Source organism: Pantherophis guttatus, chromosome 4, assembly GCF_059756535.1.
Source record: "Pantherophis guttatus breed Tessera chromosome 4, ASM5975653v1, whole genome shotgun sequence".
NCBI classification, from domain to species: Eukaryota; Metazoa; Chordata; class Lepidosauria; order Squamata; family Colubridae; genus Pantherophis; species Pantherophis guttatus.
Window position 1 is genome coordinate 8630254 of NC_142066.1, and position 13486 is coordinate 8643739.

General features: G+C 37.2%; 1 protein-coding gene across 1 annotated transcript; it reads right to left on the minus strand.

Annotated features, from left to right (window-relative positions):
- Positions 1-347: 347 nt before the first annotated feature.
- Positions 348-5615, minus strand: LOC148113676 (vomeronasal type-2 receptor 26-like). The gene is made up of 4 exons (XM_087893263.1): positions 5454-5615; positions 4646-5068; positions 3016-3142; positions 348-1246 (listed from the first exon to the last, which is right to left on the minus strand). The coding sequence occupies exons 1-4, from the start codon at positions 5613-5615 to the stop codon at positions 348-350; spliced, it is 1611 nt and encodes a 536-aa protein (XP_087749389.1).
- Positions 5616-13486: the final 7871 nt, after the last annotated feature.

Below are 13486 nucleotides of genomic sequence, written 5' to 3' on the forward strand. Positions count from 1 at the left end.
CACCTTTGATCTTTTAATTAAGGAGCCTGAGTGGCGTAGGAGGCTAATGCCTCCTACTAAGGCAGCATTTAACATCCAGCTCCCTGCAATTACTGCGAGTTCAAATCTCATCAGGCTCAAGGTTGACTCAGCCTTCCATCCTTTCTAAGGTAGGTTAAATGAGGACCCAGATTGTGGGGGCAATAAGCTGACTTTGTATAAAATATACAAAAGTATGAAGGCTATTGCATAAATAAATAAATAAATAAATAAATAAATAAATAAATAAATAAATAAATAAATAAATAAATAAATAAATAAATAAATAAATAAATAAATTAGGGGAGCCAGAAAGAACACATAATGTACTAATTTCTTTTTGTGAGTTGCTCTCTGTGGTTTAGCTCAGGTCGCAAAACAATGATGTAGCATTTTGGTAGGAATATGCATCCCAGTAATGCAGCACTGGAGGACAAGATGGAGAAGACCTCCACAACTACCATGGCTTTTCCTTTGGTGCTCAGATAGGCTGGAAAGAAGGAGATCCACACACTGCAAAAGGCCAACATGCTGAAGGTGATGAACTTGGCTTCGTTAAAGCTGTCAGGTAATTTACGGGCAAGAAAAGCCACAATAAAGCTGGCGATGGCCAAGATACCCATGTAGCCCAAGACACAGTAAAAAAAGAAAGCTGACCCCTCATTGCATTGTAAAATCATTTCTTGGAGCTCTGAATGCATGTCCAACTCAGGGAATGGGGGATATGTGAACAACCAAAGACTACAAATCATTACCTGGAATAGAGAACATGAGAGGACAATAGAAAAGGCCAATCTTTTCCCCACCCACTTCCTCATCTGAGAACCAGGTTTAGTGGCCATGAAAGCCACAACCACGGTGATAGTTTTAGCCAGAACACTAGAAATGGCCACTGAGAAAGTGATGCCAAAAGTTGATTGTCGGAGAAGGCAGGTCATCTTGCCAGATTGGCTGAGGAAGAGCAAAGAGGAGAGAAAACAGAGCTGAAGAGAGACAAGGAGGATGTAGGTGAGGGACCGGTTGTTGGCTTTGACAATGGGAGTATCCCTGTGCTTAATAAAAATTCCAAGTACCCAAGATGTCAAGAAGAAGAAAGAAAGAGCTATTGAGGCCAAACCAATTCCTAATGTTTCTTCAAAGCTTAGAAAGATCAGCAATTTCAGGATACATCCATTCTTTTCTTTATTGGGATAATGATCTTCTGAACATTGAAAACAGTCATCCATATCTGGAAAGAAAATCAAGGAATTTATCATCTAGGTATCCTATAGTATTCAAATTACTTTCTGAATGGGTTAGAGTTGTTATAACTTTGAGTTCTTTCCACCGTTTACCAGTTTGATCATATTTCTATGAAAATTCAGTTTTTCCTCAAATGGAAAATTTGAGGACTGGCTTAAAACGAAGCAGAAATGGAAGGAATATTATTCTTTGAAATGCAACCCTTTGTATCATTTTAAATTTTTTTGCAATGTAGGCCATTTGGACTTTCGCCATTTTCTCTCAAACATGGAAAAGAAAACCGTAAAGATATATGTAAGTCTCTAGTAACAGAGTGTATTGACCTGAACAACAGATTGTGAGTCACAGCTATAAAAATGAATATTCACTAATAACTAAAAGTATTAGTTATTTGCATACTAAGGTGTGCAAATTACACTTTGCTTATTAAAGTAAAATTAAAAAAATACTTATTTATTCAGTATATGGTGTTACATTAGCCAGGAGACTATAATGCTTATACAGACTAGTACTTGGCTGCCCTAAGACTGCTAGCTCTGTTTGTCTATGAAGATTCTCAGTCACCCAGGCCGTGGTTGTCCCAAAGGTGCTTTTTCAAGAGGCAACTTGACTTTCTTGTTTTTTCTTTGAATATCTTTCGCTTCTCCTCCAAGAAGCTTCTTTAGCTCTGACTGGGTGGTGGGGAATGGAAGGATTTATATTCCTTGCAGACAGATGCTCATTAAAAAGCAACTTTGGGAGAACCATGACCTGGATGAATGAGAACCTCCATTGACATTTAGCTATGCACTTTGGGATGAATACCCTTCAAATGGTGTGGAAGTATGAATGGATTTCCAGGAAAAAGATTGCAGAGTACAGGAACCATTTGTGCTTCAGTTTGAGAAGCAGACAAGACAGACTCATCCCCAACAGCCTGTGTCTGTCTTCCACAGTGAAGGGACACAGGGCAAAAAGGAACACAGCTGCACAAAGCACAGCTCCACAATACAGTCCTTTCAGTAGTTTCAAGAAGGCTTCATATCATTTGCACTACTCAGGTGCAAATGACCTGCTCCCAAGTTGCATAGGCAGGGGATGGAGAATCAACCTTGCACCTGCATCGAGGAATTTGCACCTCAGTCAAAAGAAAACACATCCGAGCTGGCCAGAGTCAAGGCCATCTCCACAGAAACCAGTAATGGCTGGAGGGAATGACTTTCATGACCCGCAAAATTGCTTCGTTGGGGAATGTGACTTATGACACACCTTGGGGGGAGGAGGAAACACAGTCAGAGGCAAGGTACGAATTGAGTGACATCAGAACTTCACTTGGTTCATGCCAACATGGTGCTCCTAATAAACAACTGGATTTTTCTTGAAACTTGGTTTGAGGCTCCTGCTTTTATTAGGGCATCGGTCAGAACCCTGACAGCAGCATCATATGGGCCCTGTCCCTACATTAAAGCTGCCTCACAAATGGACATCACAAATGGGAAGTGCAGTGCCAGCAGGATTCTAACCGTCCACATGAAATGCCAGCTCAGCTCCCCACCGAAGTGGTACCTATTTATCTCCTTCCATATAACATACTTTCGAACTGCTAGATCGCCAGCAGCTGAGATGAGTAACGGAAGCTCACCACCCTACACCATGCTAGGACTCAAACCGTTGGAGCTTAATGACCTTCTCTAGCATCATTAAGCTATTGAACCACTGCTCCTCTTTGTTTGCTTAAATCAACGTAATGAAAACTTCCTGGAATGTCTATCCTACCCTTTTGATTTGAAATCTTCCCTTCTGGACATGGAACACAGTCATAGCAACAGAATTGTTTTCCTTCAATCTCCTTCTTCCAGTATCCAGGGGAGCAATAGTCATTACACAGAGAAATTGGAAGTACCTGGGGATAAACATAAAAGATTTTTGCAAAGGGAGGTTTTAAGAAAAAAAACATTTATTAATCCTGCAGGATCTAATCTGGGACAGTCACTGGGACCAAAGGTGGACCAGTGACTGACTCAAAGTAGATTCTTCAATATTGTTCTGGGACACCTTCATTTGTGAGTTATTAATCATCACCTTTTATTGGGGTAAAGAAATCTTTACTTCTCCAAAGGGCTAGTGAATATTACCTAGCTGGATTTATATTATGCATTAAAATTTGTTGAAATTACAGTGATGAGGAAAACGGCCTCTTTAAAAAGGAAAGTTGAGTAAATAATTATGAGGGATGAAAATGTTATGGAAATAAAGCAATGTCCATAATCTGAAAGGTAATTGCAACCAAAAAGAAAATCTGACTTTTACATTGCAAAACCATTTTGTCATTTCGATTAATACTTGATCAAGGGCCATATTTTTTCCTAGTATTCCATTTTTTCTTGCAAACATAGAAATTAGATTTCTAAAGAGGCTTTGCTCAATGTGATTCAAGAGACTCTATTTCGGATCATAATAGCTCAAGGTACAGTCCATGAAATGAGTCCATGCCTGGTTAAAAGCTGGGTGCCAGGCAATAAAATCTTCATCAATCAATAATTCTTTGCCTGTTGGAGAACTCGGATCTATTCTTCCAACTCTAACTCTTTGAAAAGACCGATTGGGAAATGTGATGAGGTTGATGATATCAAATCCACCCATTACTTCCCCTTTTTCATTCAGGGAAACTTTCTCTCCAGCCGAATTATTGAAAGAAATGCCATATAGAAACGGATGGAGCTATGTGAAAGAGAATGAAAAAGAGAGAGAATTAAAAGGATAATACAGGTAGTCTTCTACTTACAACAGCCTGTTTAGTGACTGTTTGAAGGTATGAGGGCACTGAAAAAAGTGACTTATGACCTTTTTTCACACTGGATTTTATAAGCAGAAAATATTAAGACTTTCCGCCATAGGTTCAAATGGTAATTCTAGATCAGATTGCTCATTGAAATAAAAGAAGTGTGCAATGCAGAGAGAATACCTGCCAAGGCTGCATAGGTGGAAGGTTAATTTTTTTACGCAGCATAGTTTTTTTCTTATTGAACCCTGACATGAGTAGTGCTTGCAAAGCATGAGCCACAGCATAAACAGCATTGTAGACACTGTAGCTGTGGCCAGTCATTTCCATTTCAAACACAGGCCCAGGAAGATCCTCCAGTTTCTTTTCCACTGGGCACTGCCTATTGGACATTTCTTGTAATTCTGATTTTGAGAATGAACAATCAAATGATTGTTCCCAAACGTCTTGCAGAAACCCATCTCTGCAGCCTGAATGAGGTTTGATGGTCTGAAGAAACTCCTTGAAATCTATATCTGCTGTTGAATGAACAGTGAAGGAAATAGCCCCATGGAACATCTGGAGATCCCACATGACTTGAAAGCCTGAGAGCACAAAATCAATTTGTGCAGTCATGATCCACACCTTTCTAAATAATGCAGTTTCCTTGTTTTCAGGATCTGCTACAAACGTGACACCTCTGAGCCACATAATAGTTCCTGATTCTCCATAGACGAGAAGTGCGGTGGTGTTGCTATTCTTCAAAATATTGGAAATACTATAGGCTACATGATAAAGTTCTCCAAAGTGTTCTATGTGGATTAGTTGTGAAAGCCTTTGTATGAACGATGAACAGATTCCATTTTGTGAAAGTATGGGCTGCATTTTCTGTATGAAACGTTCTCCATTGTTGTTATCCATAGTAAAAATCCCAATCCATGTCCATTTGAAATGATGAAGCAATTGAATAATTCCAATGTATTGATGGTCCTCTTTTGGGACCATGTAATAAAGTGAGGAGCGTTTGCTAGTCTGAAACTCTTCTTGGGCTAATGAGCCATATGTCAGCTAAAATAAAGCAGAATAATACTCTGTTGAGTCATTAGCTCAAATCCAATCTTTCTGGATCTAGTTTTCCTGTAAAAGATCTCCAAAGAAGGATTTTTTCCTCTATTTCTTTTGAAATATTAATATAGAATGGAATTTCTAGCACATTATAATAGTTCATTTGTTTGAACAAGATGAGAGTGTGCTACATTCAAATCTATGGTATGGAATGGAATGACTCTAGATACTCACTTCTATGATTGGCATTGTAGCTTCATAAAAGAGTGCTAAGTATTATACCTTAAGGTCTGTGGAACGTTTTAATACAAGTCTAATATCTGATTCTCAGTAATTATGCCATAACAACAAAGTACAATTTTTTTCTGTTCATCTCCTCCATACTGACCTGTGGAATCTTGTAAAAATCTACAACTTCAGCTATATTAGATGATGTATCAGAACCTAATCCTCCAATGATAGCCATCAGATTTTTCTGGCTATCACATTTGAAGTTAGGAACAAATTCCTGAGATTTGAAAAGGAGGTCCAGAGTGGTGCGATAAGTCATCCTTGGATTGTGATAACTATCATAGATGTGGAACCCAAGAGTGACGTTAGGTAAGATCTGGAAGTCCTCATTGATCTCCTTCACAGCAAAGGACAAGGCAAGGATGTGTTGGTAGAATTTGGTTATTACACTGCAAATAGATTAAGGACATTTATTATTATTATTATTATTATTATTATTATTATTATTATTATGCAAATTATTTTAGTATGGTACTGTTTGTAACTGACTACAAGAAAACTTGTTTCTGACTGAAGTATTAAATAATTTTTTTATCAGTCCAAATGTATTTTGCATACAATTTTTTTCCTTTATATTTTTCTAGAAAGTTACTCATCATAAAGCATACTATGTTAATTTATGGAGTTTTAACTTCAGCCTTCAGTTTAACCCAGAATGTTGTGGCTCGTTTTCTCTGTTGATTTAGTTTTCTAGGAACTTTACTAAATTAGAAAGAATTGTAGATTTAGGATGAGATTCTCTCTAAACCCATACATCTTCTTCATCTGAATCTTTTCAGTTCTGAAGGAATATTCTATGATTTCTCATAATTCTAAGTTCCCCAGAATCAATATCTAAGGTGTGTGTCCACTTTGGCTGCAAGAGAAATATTAAAACACCTTTACTCTATCCTATCATTCCTTACCTGTTCAGTAAAATAGAATGCAAATAATTTAACTAACTTCCAATATTTATGTCTATGGAGATTCTCAGTCATCCTGGTCATGGTTGTCCCAAAAGTGCTTTTCCAAAAGGCAACTGGAATATTTCTTTGAAAATATACTGCTCAAAAAAATAAAGGGAACACAAGCAGAAGACATCCGAGATCTGAATGAATGAAATAGCCTTATTAAATACTTTGTTCTTTATATATAGTAGTTTATACACTGCTCAAACATCTAAAGGGAACACAAAACTACTGTATGTAATGAACAAAGTATTTAATAAGGCTATTTCATTCATTCAGATCTTGGATGTCTTCTGCTTATGTTCCCTTTATTTTTTTGAGCAGTGTATTTTGCTTCTAATCCAAGAAGCTTCCAGAATTGAACAAAACTGAAACAGAACAAGAAGCTTCTTGGATAAGTAATGAAATGTTTTTTTTAAAAAAAAACCAAAACAATAATGTTCAGTTGCCTTTTGAGTTGTGAAATGTGGCAGAGCTGATTTTTTTTTAGCATTCTTCTCTTTGATAATTTCTATACACTCAAATATGCTTTCCTTACGAGAATGTTGTTCATGAAAGAAACACAAAGAAAGTTCCCTCTTCTCTCTCACCACTTTCAAAACACAAAGAATTCTTACATTTACATGAAAAACTCTACATTTCCTACACCAACAGTTATATAAATGATTTTTTGCTATGTGGGTCTAAGGTCAGATGATTGAAAGGAAAATCTTTACATTGGTGAATCATAAAGGTTGAGAAAAGGATGTTGTTTGAATAGAGTTTGATAGAAATGGTAAACCAAGTGAGACATCATCCCACCAATGACGAGGTCACCAGGCTGATAACACTCATGTGGAATAGGGAAAGCATCACTTGCAGGACAGCTCAGAGTAACTACTTTGTAAATCCAGAACACCAGGAGGATCAATTTTATGATTTTCTGCATATGGAGAAAATGTCTGAGTCTACCTTCAAGGAAAACATCTGGCAGATAAAACAGAAGGAAGATAACTTTGTGGAAATGATTCTCACAGAGTCAGCATGACCACTTCCTTCCTCCATGTTGTGCTTGGTATATAAATAGATCCTTTCTCACTTTCTATTCTCTTCTGTGCAGACCTTTTGATATTGTGGCCTGCTAGAATAATAGAATGATTGCAGTCATTCATAAGGGACATAATTGCCACTGAACCATTGGCAACATGGCAATGTTTTCTTTATACGTCTGATCAACAACTTTCCTTCTTTGGAGTGACATCATAAGTGACTGATACTTCACCTGTTTTGAAAATGGTGGAGAAATGGAATTGGGAAGTTGGAAGCTACAACGTTGCTCTAATTCTAGAAATCAGGACAAAAGTTTAATTTGATCAATGGATCAAGAAACCATTTCCCTACAAAATGTTGGATGAAATGGTCAAATATCAACTATCTGGTACAGATTAGCAGGTCTTGATTGGAAAATCCTTTGGAAAATAGATAAAAGTAAAAGTTAAAAAGAAAATCTTTGACACTCCCCCCCCCCAAAGGGAAAAAGAAGAAACAAGATCTTTGAAAAGATAAACTAAAACACGTTTTACATTTATCTTGTATGTGTTGTTGTTGTTTTTTAAAAAAAATAAGAATGGAGAATTCACCATCACCACACCTGGAACTCATACTTGTTCTGCTCTAGGACTTATACATTGGGTCTTTTTATCAGTTTATCTATATTTTCATCATCTTTCCATCTTGCTTTCTTGCTATCTTTAATTTTACAGTTCTAATGATATCATTTATGAAAATTCCAGATATCCTACAGTGGGAGGGGAAAAAGTCAAATTTTCTTGACTAGTTAATTGAAAGGAGTTGAAATAGATAGCATCTGCCTTTTATGATATACTAAAAGGATATCTAAACACTAATGGAACAAGAACTCAAGAAATTGAGACTCTAGAAAAAGCACAGAGAATACCAAGAAAGATGATTAGGGGACCGGAGGCTAAAATGTATGAAGAATTGTGACAGGAATTGGGCATGTCTGGTCTAGTGAAAAGAAGAACTAGGGGGATATGAAAGCAGGATTCCAATATTTGAGGGGCTACCACAAAGATGAGAGGGGCAAACTATTTTCCAAAGCACCAGAAGGCAAGATGGGAACCAATGGATGGAAACTAATCAAGGAGAGAAGCAATCTAGAACTAAGGTGAAATTTCCAAACAGTGAGAACAATCAACCAATGGAATGGCTTGCCTTCAGAAGTTGTAGGTGCCCCATCTCTGGAGGCTTTCAAAAAGAGCTGGACAGCCATTTATCTGAAATAGTATAGTATTGTCCTGCTTGAGCAGAGAGTTGGACTAGACGACCTCCAAATTTCCTTCCAACTCTGTAATTCTATGTTCTAAATATTTCACAGAATAATTCTTAGAATTATTGGAGTTATATTGGAGAGAGGAGGAATCTGCCTGCCTTGGGGTTCTGCTTTCTATGGAGTTATTCCTGGCTGTGGGAAGTGATTGCCATGGACTTTATCATAGAGCTCCCTGGCAGTGGGGGAAATACAGTCATTTGGACCATAATAGACCTATTGTCGAAACAAGTCCACTTCATAGCTTGCCCCAGTCTCCCATCCGCCCATAAACTGGCTAAACTGTTCATAAGGCATATTTATAGGCTGCATGGTGTCCCTCGGAGAATCATCTCCGATAGGGGGATCCAGTTCACAGTCAAGTTCTGGAGGGAATTCATAAAGTCCATTGGGTCCTCACAGGGACTTAGTTCGGTATTTCATCCGAGCACTAATGGGGCAGCAGAATGCACAAACGCAGTGGTGGAACAGTATTTAAGATCCTATGTGAACTATCAGCAAACAGATTGGACAGAACTGTATCTTTAACCTATTCTTTCAAGTTTCCTAATGGTGCATTCATGGTTAATGTAACTGAGTATATCAGCCTTCCTGCTCATTGTATGCCAAAGTGGGATACAATAATGTGGTACACAGTAGCACCGGACTGACCACTTTCCAAGTCACTAGTGGCATAGAATTTGTTTCTTGTGGGAGCCAAGGACATTCCAACAGGAGGCTGGAGAGAGGAGGAGTAAAGTAACCAGGCAACCAGGACCTTGATTAGACAATGGGACTGCTTGTTTGGAAAAAGGGGGGATTTTCAATTTTTAATCAGGTGAAAACCACAGGAACTTTCAGAGTCGGTTTTCACCAGTTTGTGCCAATATGATATCTCCAATAAAATTGTTCTTTGAGGAACCTGCCTGCCTTGGAGTTCTGCTTTCTATGGCGTTATTACTTGGAACCCTGACAATCATAGCTAAAATCCAATAGTATTGAACCACACATATACACAACTTCCTACATTTTTAAACCATGGGTATACATAACTTCCTAAATATTTATTTTTAGCATTTTAAGTCTAAGCTAAGTCTAAATCCAGTCTAAAAAAACCCAATATAGCCCACCGACAAGTAGTATTTCCTTTTCAGATTAGAAGATAGACCATGAAGTCACAGCCTGCTCTGAGTTTTTCTTTCTATGGAGATACAATCCTAGCCTCTTCTGCATTTACAGTTTCTGATTCACAACAATTCACACTTGAATTAAAGTTCAAAGCCTACAGAAAGAATCAAGACTTCAGTTGCTTGTGCAGTGTTTTCGGGAGTGGAGCTGTACTTAATTTTAGATGATATGCTACCAAATTAATATGTGGCAGAAGAGAAAGGAAATTTGGCTTCATTACATTAACACTTATTTTGGATTAATCTCTGATCAAGGCTGCTGAACAATGGAAGAGAGAGCCATTTGTTATGACCAGGATTCAAACTTTAGGTCCATTTACATGCAAAAGTTCATTCGGGCCTAATAAAAATACAGTTACATTGAATGAAAGATAACTGCATCCTTAACTGCATCTCAAGTAAAAGTTATTGCTTCCTTTCTTTTGACTTAAAGAGTCATCATAATCTGCCATCTGAACAGGGGTGCCTAAATCTTTTGACATTAAATGACATAAAACCATTTGTCTGAAATGGAATAGAGTTTCCTGCTTGACCAGGGAGTTGGACTAGAAGACCTTCAAAGTCCCTACCAATTCACTTATTCTGTTAATTTTGCTGCAAGTTATTTAATCTGTGTACTAATGTAACCAATGTCTATGAAGCTTCACAATCATTCAGGTCATGGTTGTCCCAAAGGAGGTAACTGAACTTTTGAGTTTTTCTTTGAATATGTTTCACTTCTTCAAGAAGCTTCTTCAGTTCTGACTGGATGGTGGGGAATGGAAGGATTTATACTCCTTGTAGGCAGCTGGTCATTTGCATCCTTTTAGAGGGTTATTAAGGTCACCTGGAGGTTTTTCTGTGTCATCAGGGTCACCTGAGTGGTGCAAATGGGTGTGGAGCCTTCTTGGAACTGTTGAAATGATTGTGTGGTAGACTGGAGATACAGTAGATGATATCTTACCACCACCAGCTTTGTTGAGAGAGGGCTGTTCAATTTTGAAAAACACCTTTGGGATAACTTAACCAAAGTTCTTTTTATGTATCTTATGACTTCAGCCTGCACACAAAACAAACTTTTGCTCTATATCCTTTGCAATCTAATTTCTGATGTTTAAAATCAGAATCATTTGTACGTTTGTAGTATCAAAGTAGTATTAACTCATAGCAAATGCCTGGACAATGTTTTTATTATTATTATTATTATTATTATTATTATTATTATTATTATTATTATTATTATTATTATTACTATTAATAGCTTTATCACACATTGGCATGAGAGTTCATAGAGGACCCACGTGATATTCTCAAAAATAAAGGCAATGCTAAATGATAGGGATTTGCTTTTTATCTTATCATATTATCTTTTTATTTTTCATTGCATTTCAAATTTTATTTTAATAAAAAAAGGTGCTGATATATCTTTGCATAATACAGAATGGAGGGGAGCTGTATGGATTTGTCAGTTTAAGGTTCACATACTGTCATTAAATGATACAGGAATCAAATCCCAAAGAGCTTTAGTGTGTTTGTATTGGTTTGAATTTTGACCCTTCAAAAACATAGGACTAAAATTCTTGCAATATAATCACAGAAGGAGATTAAAGCAGAAGGAGAACTGCAGCTCATTAATTGCCTCATCGGAAAAGTTAGATATGAAGAAGGGGGAGATTAGGCAAACTACCAAGCGAGCATTTCAGCTTTTCTTCCTCAGCCGTTCTTCTGAGAACGCTAATAACTCTATGATTAAGTGATCCTAAAGATGCTTTTTCAAGGGAGACATTTTTCCTCATGGAAAAACAAAGTCTAGCTGCCTTTTGAAAAAGCATTTTCAGGACAACCATAACTTGGAAGATTGAGAATCTCCATAGACATCACTAAGTGATACTCTGGTTTGTAATTACATCACAGTAAGTCCAGCTGGCTGACTGACAGCACTCCTGCTAGGGCTTGTCTTAATTTTTGGGTTGAATCAGAAACTAAAAATATAAATGTTCATATCTGCTAGCTATAAGCATGCCACAGTAGGATAACTAACGCCCAATTCGACAGACATCTTACTATGCCGTTGTTTATTTTTCAGAATAATGACTCTGCAATTTGCCCTTAGATGTTTCCTCAGCCTCAGTGTTGAGAACAAGACCACTTCCAGGCCTTTGAGAGTCGCAGGCCTCAAGAGAGTTTCTCACAAACCATCTCAGCTCTTTTCACAGCTGAGATAATTTCAACTTTAACTAGAATTTGCTGACATGAAAACTGAATTGCTTGGAGGACATCAGAATGGATTATAGAGGTCAACACACACACACACACACACACATTTTATTCATTTTATTCAGTTAGGATAATAGAATAGAACAGAACAGAACAGAACAGAACAGAACAGAACAGAATAGAATAAACAGAGTTGGAAGGGACCTTGGAGGTCTTATAGTCCAACCCCCTTCCCAGGCAGGAATCCCTCCACCACTTCAGGCAAATGGTTATCCAACATCTTCTTAAAAATTCCCAGTGTTGGAGCATTCACAACTTCTGCAGGCAAGTTGTTCCACTTATTAATTGTTCTCACTGTCAGGAATGATGATCCAAGGGAGAATGACAATAAAAATAGGCTTCATTGTTAAAATTCGGGTTCATTTCTTACAATGGAGCAGGACTCCCATTAACCACGTAAAATGAACATTGTCGTTTAATAGAGAAGATGAAACTTTTTTTTTTACCTATGAAGGAATTAAACCAGATAGCCCTTTGGACGAGGAATTCATCCACATGTCCAGGCAGAGAATGCTAATGTCAGCAATACTGACATCATGGAATTAAAACACAAATACACACACATACACACACACATATAGGTTTTATTATTTTTACAAATAACTCAAGGCATTGAAAATATCTAACACACCTTCATCTTCCTATTTCCCCAAATAACAACCCTGTGAGGTGGGTTGGGCTGAGAGAGAAGGACTGTCCTAAAGATAGCCAGATGACTTTCATAGCTAAGGCAGGACTGGAACTCAGGGTCTCCTGCTTTCCAGCCTGATGATGTATTTTATTAGCCAATGCATAATGGAAAGGGTCTCATCCAAAAGACTAGTGGAAGACACATCCAAATCAAACCAAATTAAATCAAAATTTATTATCATCAATGGTTAGCATATACTTCTAATGGGATGAGTTAGAAAGAGGACTATGTTTTATATAATGTCCCTAAATTGCAACATTATTAAAATTGGATAATTAGGTACAATAGATATACATTAGTGGATGGAGAGCAATCGTTCATGAAAACATTTCCAAAAACACAGTTAAATGTCTGTTACATGTTCAAATATTTTCTAACTTTTACATTTCAAGAAGTGGAAGCTGCAAACCTTTAGGCGTCCTTAAAATAAATCTCTCCAATCTCCTAAGAATATAAAGAGATAGTTGCTCAAAATCTCAAAAAAGCTTTGATGTATTCAAAGGGAAAAAGGATTAGGTTAAGCAACCTTGGAAGACTGCTGAAAATGTAGCAAAATGAGCACTTCATTTGGAATAGGCAACAATGAATTTTAATAATAATCCCAATTTTACACAAAAGCTTGTTTGACAGAAACAATGACATCTATAATTTCCTGTAGATAGCAGCATTCTACTCTTTTTGTTCTGTTAATCATTTCCATAGCCAGAAAGAACACATGATGTCCTACATTCTCTTTATAAG

Bases quoted from the DNA above. Each gene is read 5' to 3' on its own strand.
- LOC148113676 (XM_087893263.1), bottom strand. From the start codon at position 5,615: ATGACTTATCGCACCACTCTGGACCTCCTTTTCAAATCTCAGGAATTT. The intron at 5,069-5,453 runs GTCAGTATGGAG...GCTTTATTTTAG, and splicing joins ATTTTTACAAGATTCCACAG to CTGACATATGGCTCATTAGC. The intron at 3,143-4,645 runs GTGTGGATCATG...GTTTATCCCCAG, and splicing joins AAACTGCATTATTTAGAAAG to GTACTTCCAATTTCTCTGTG.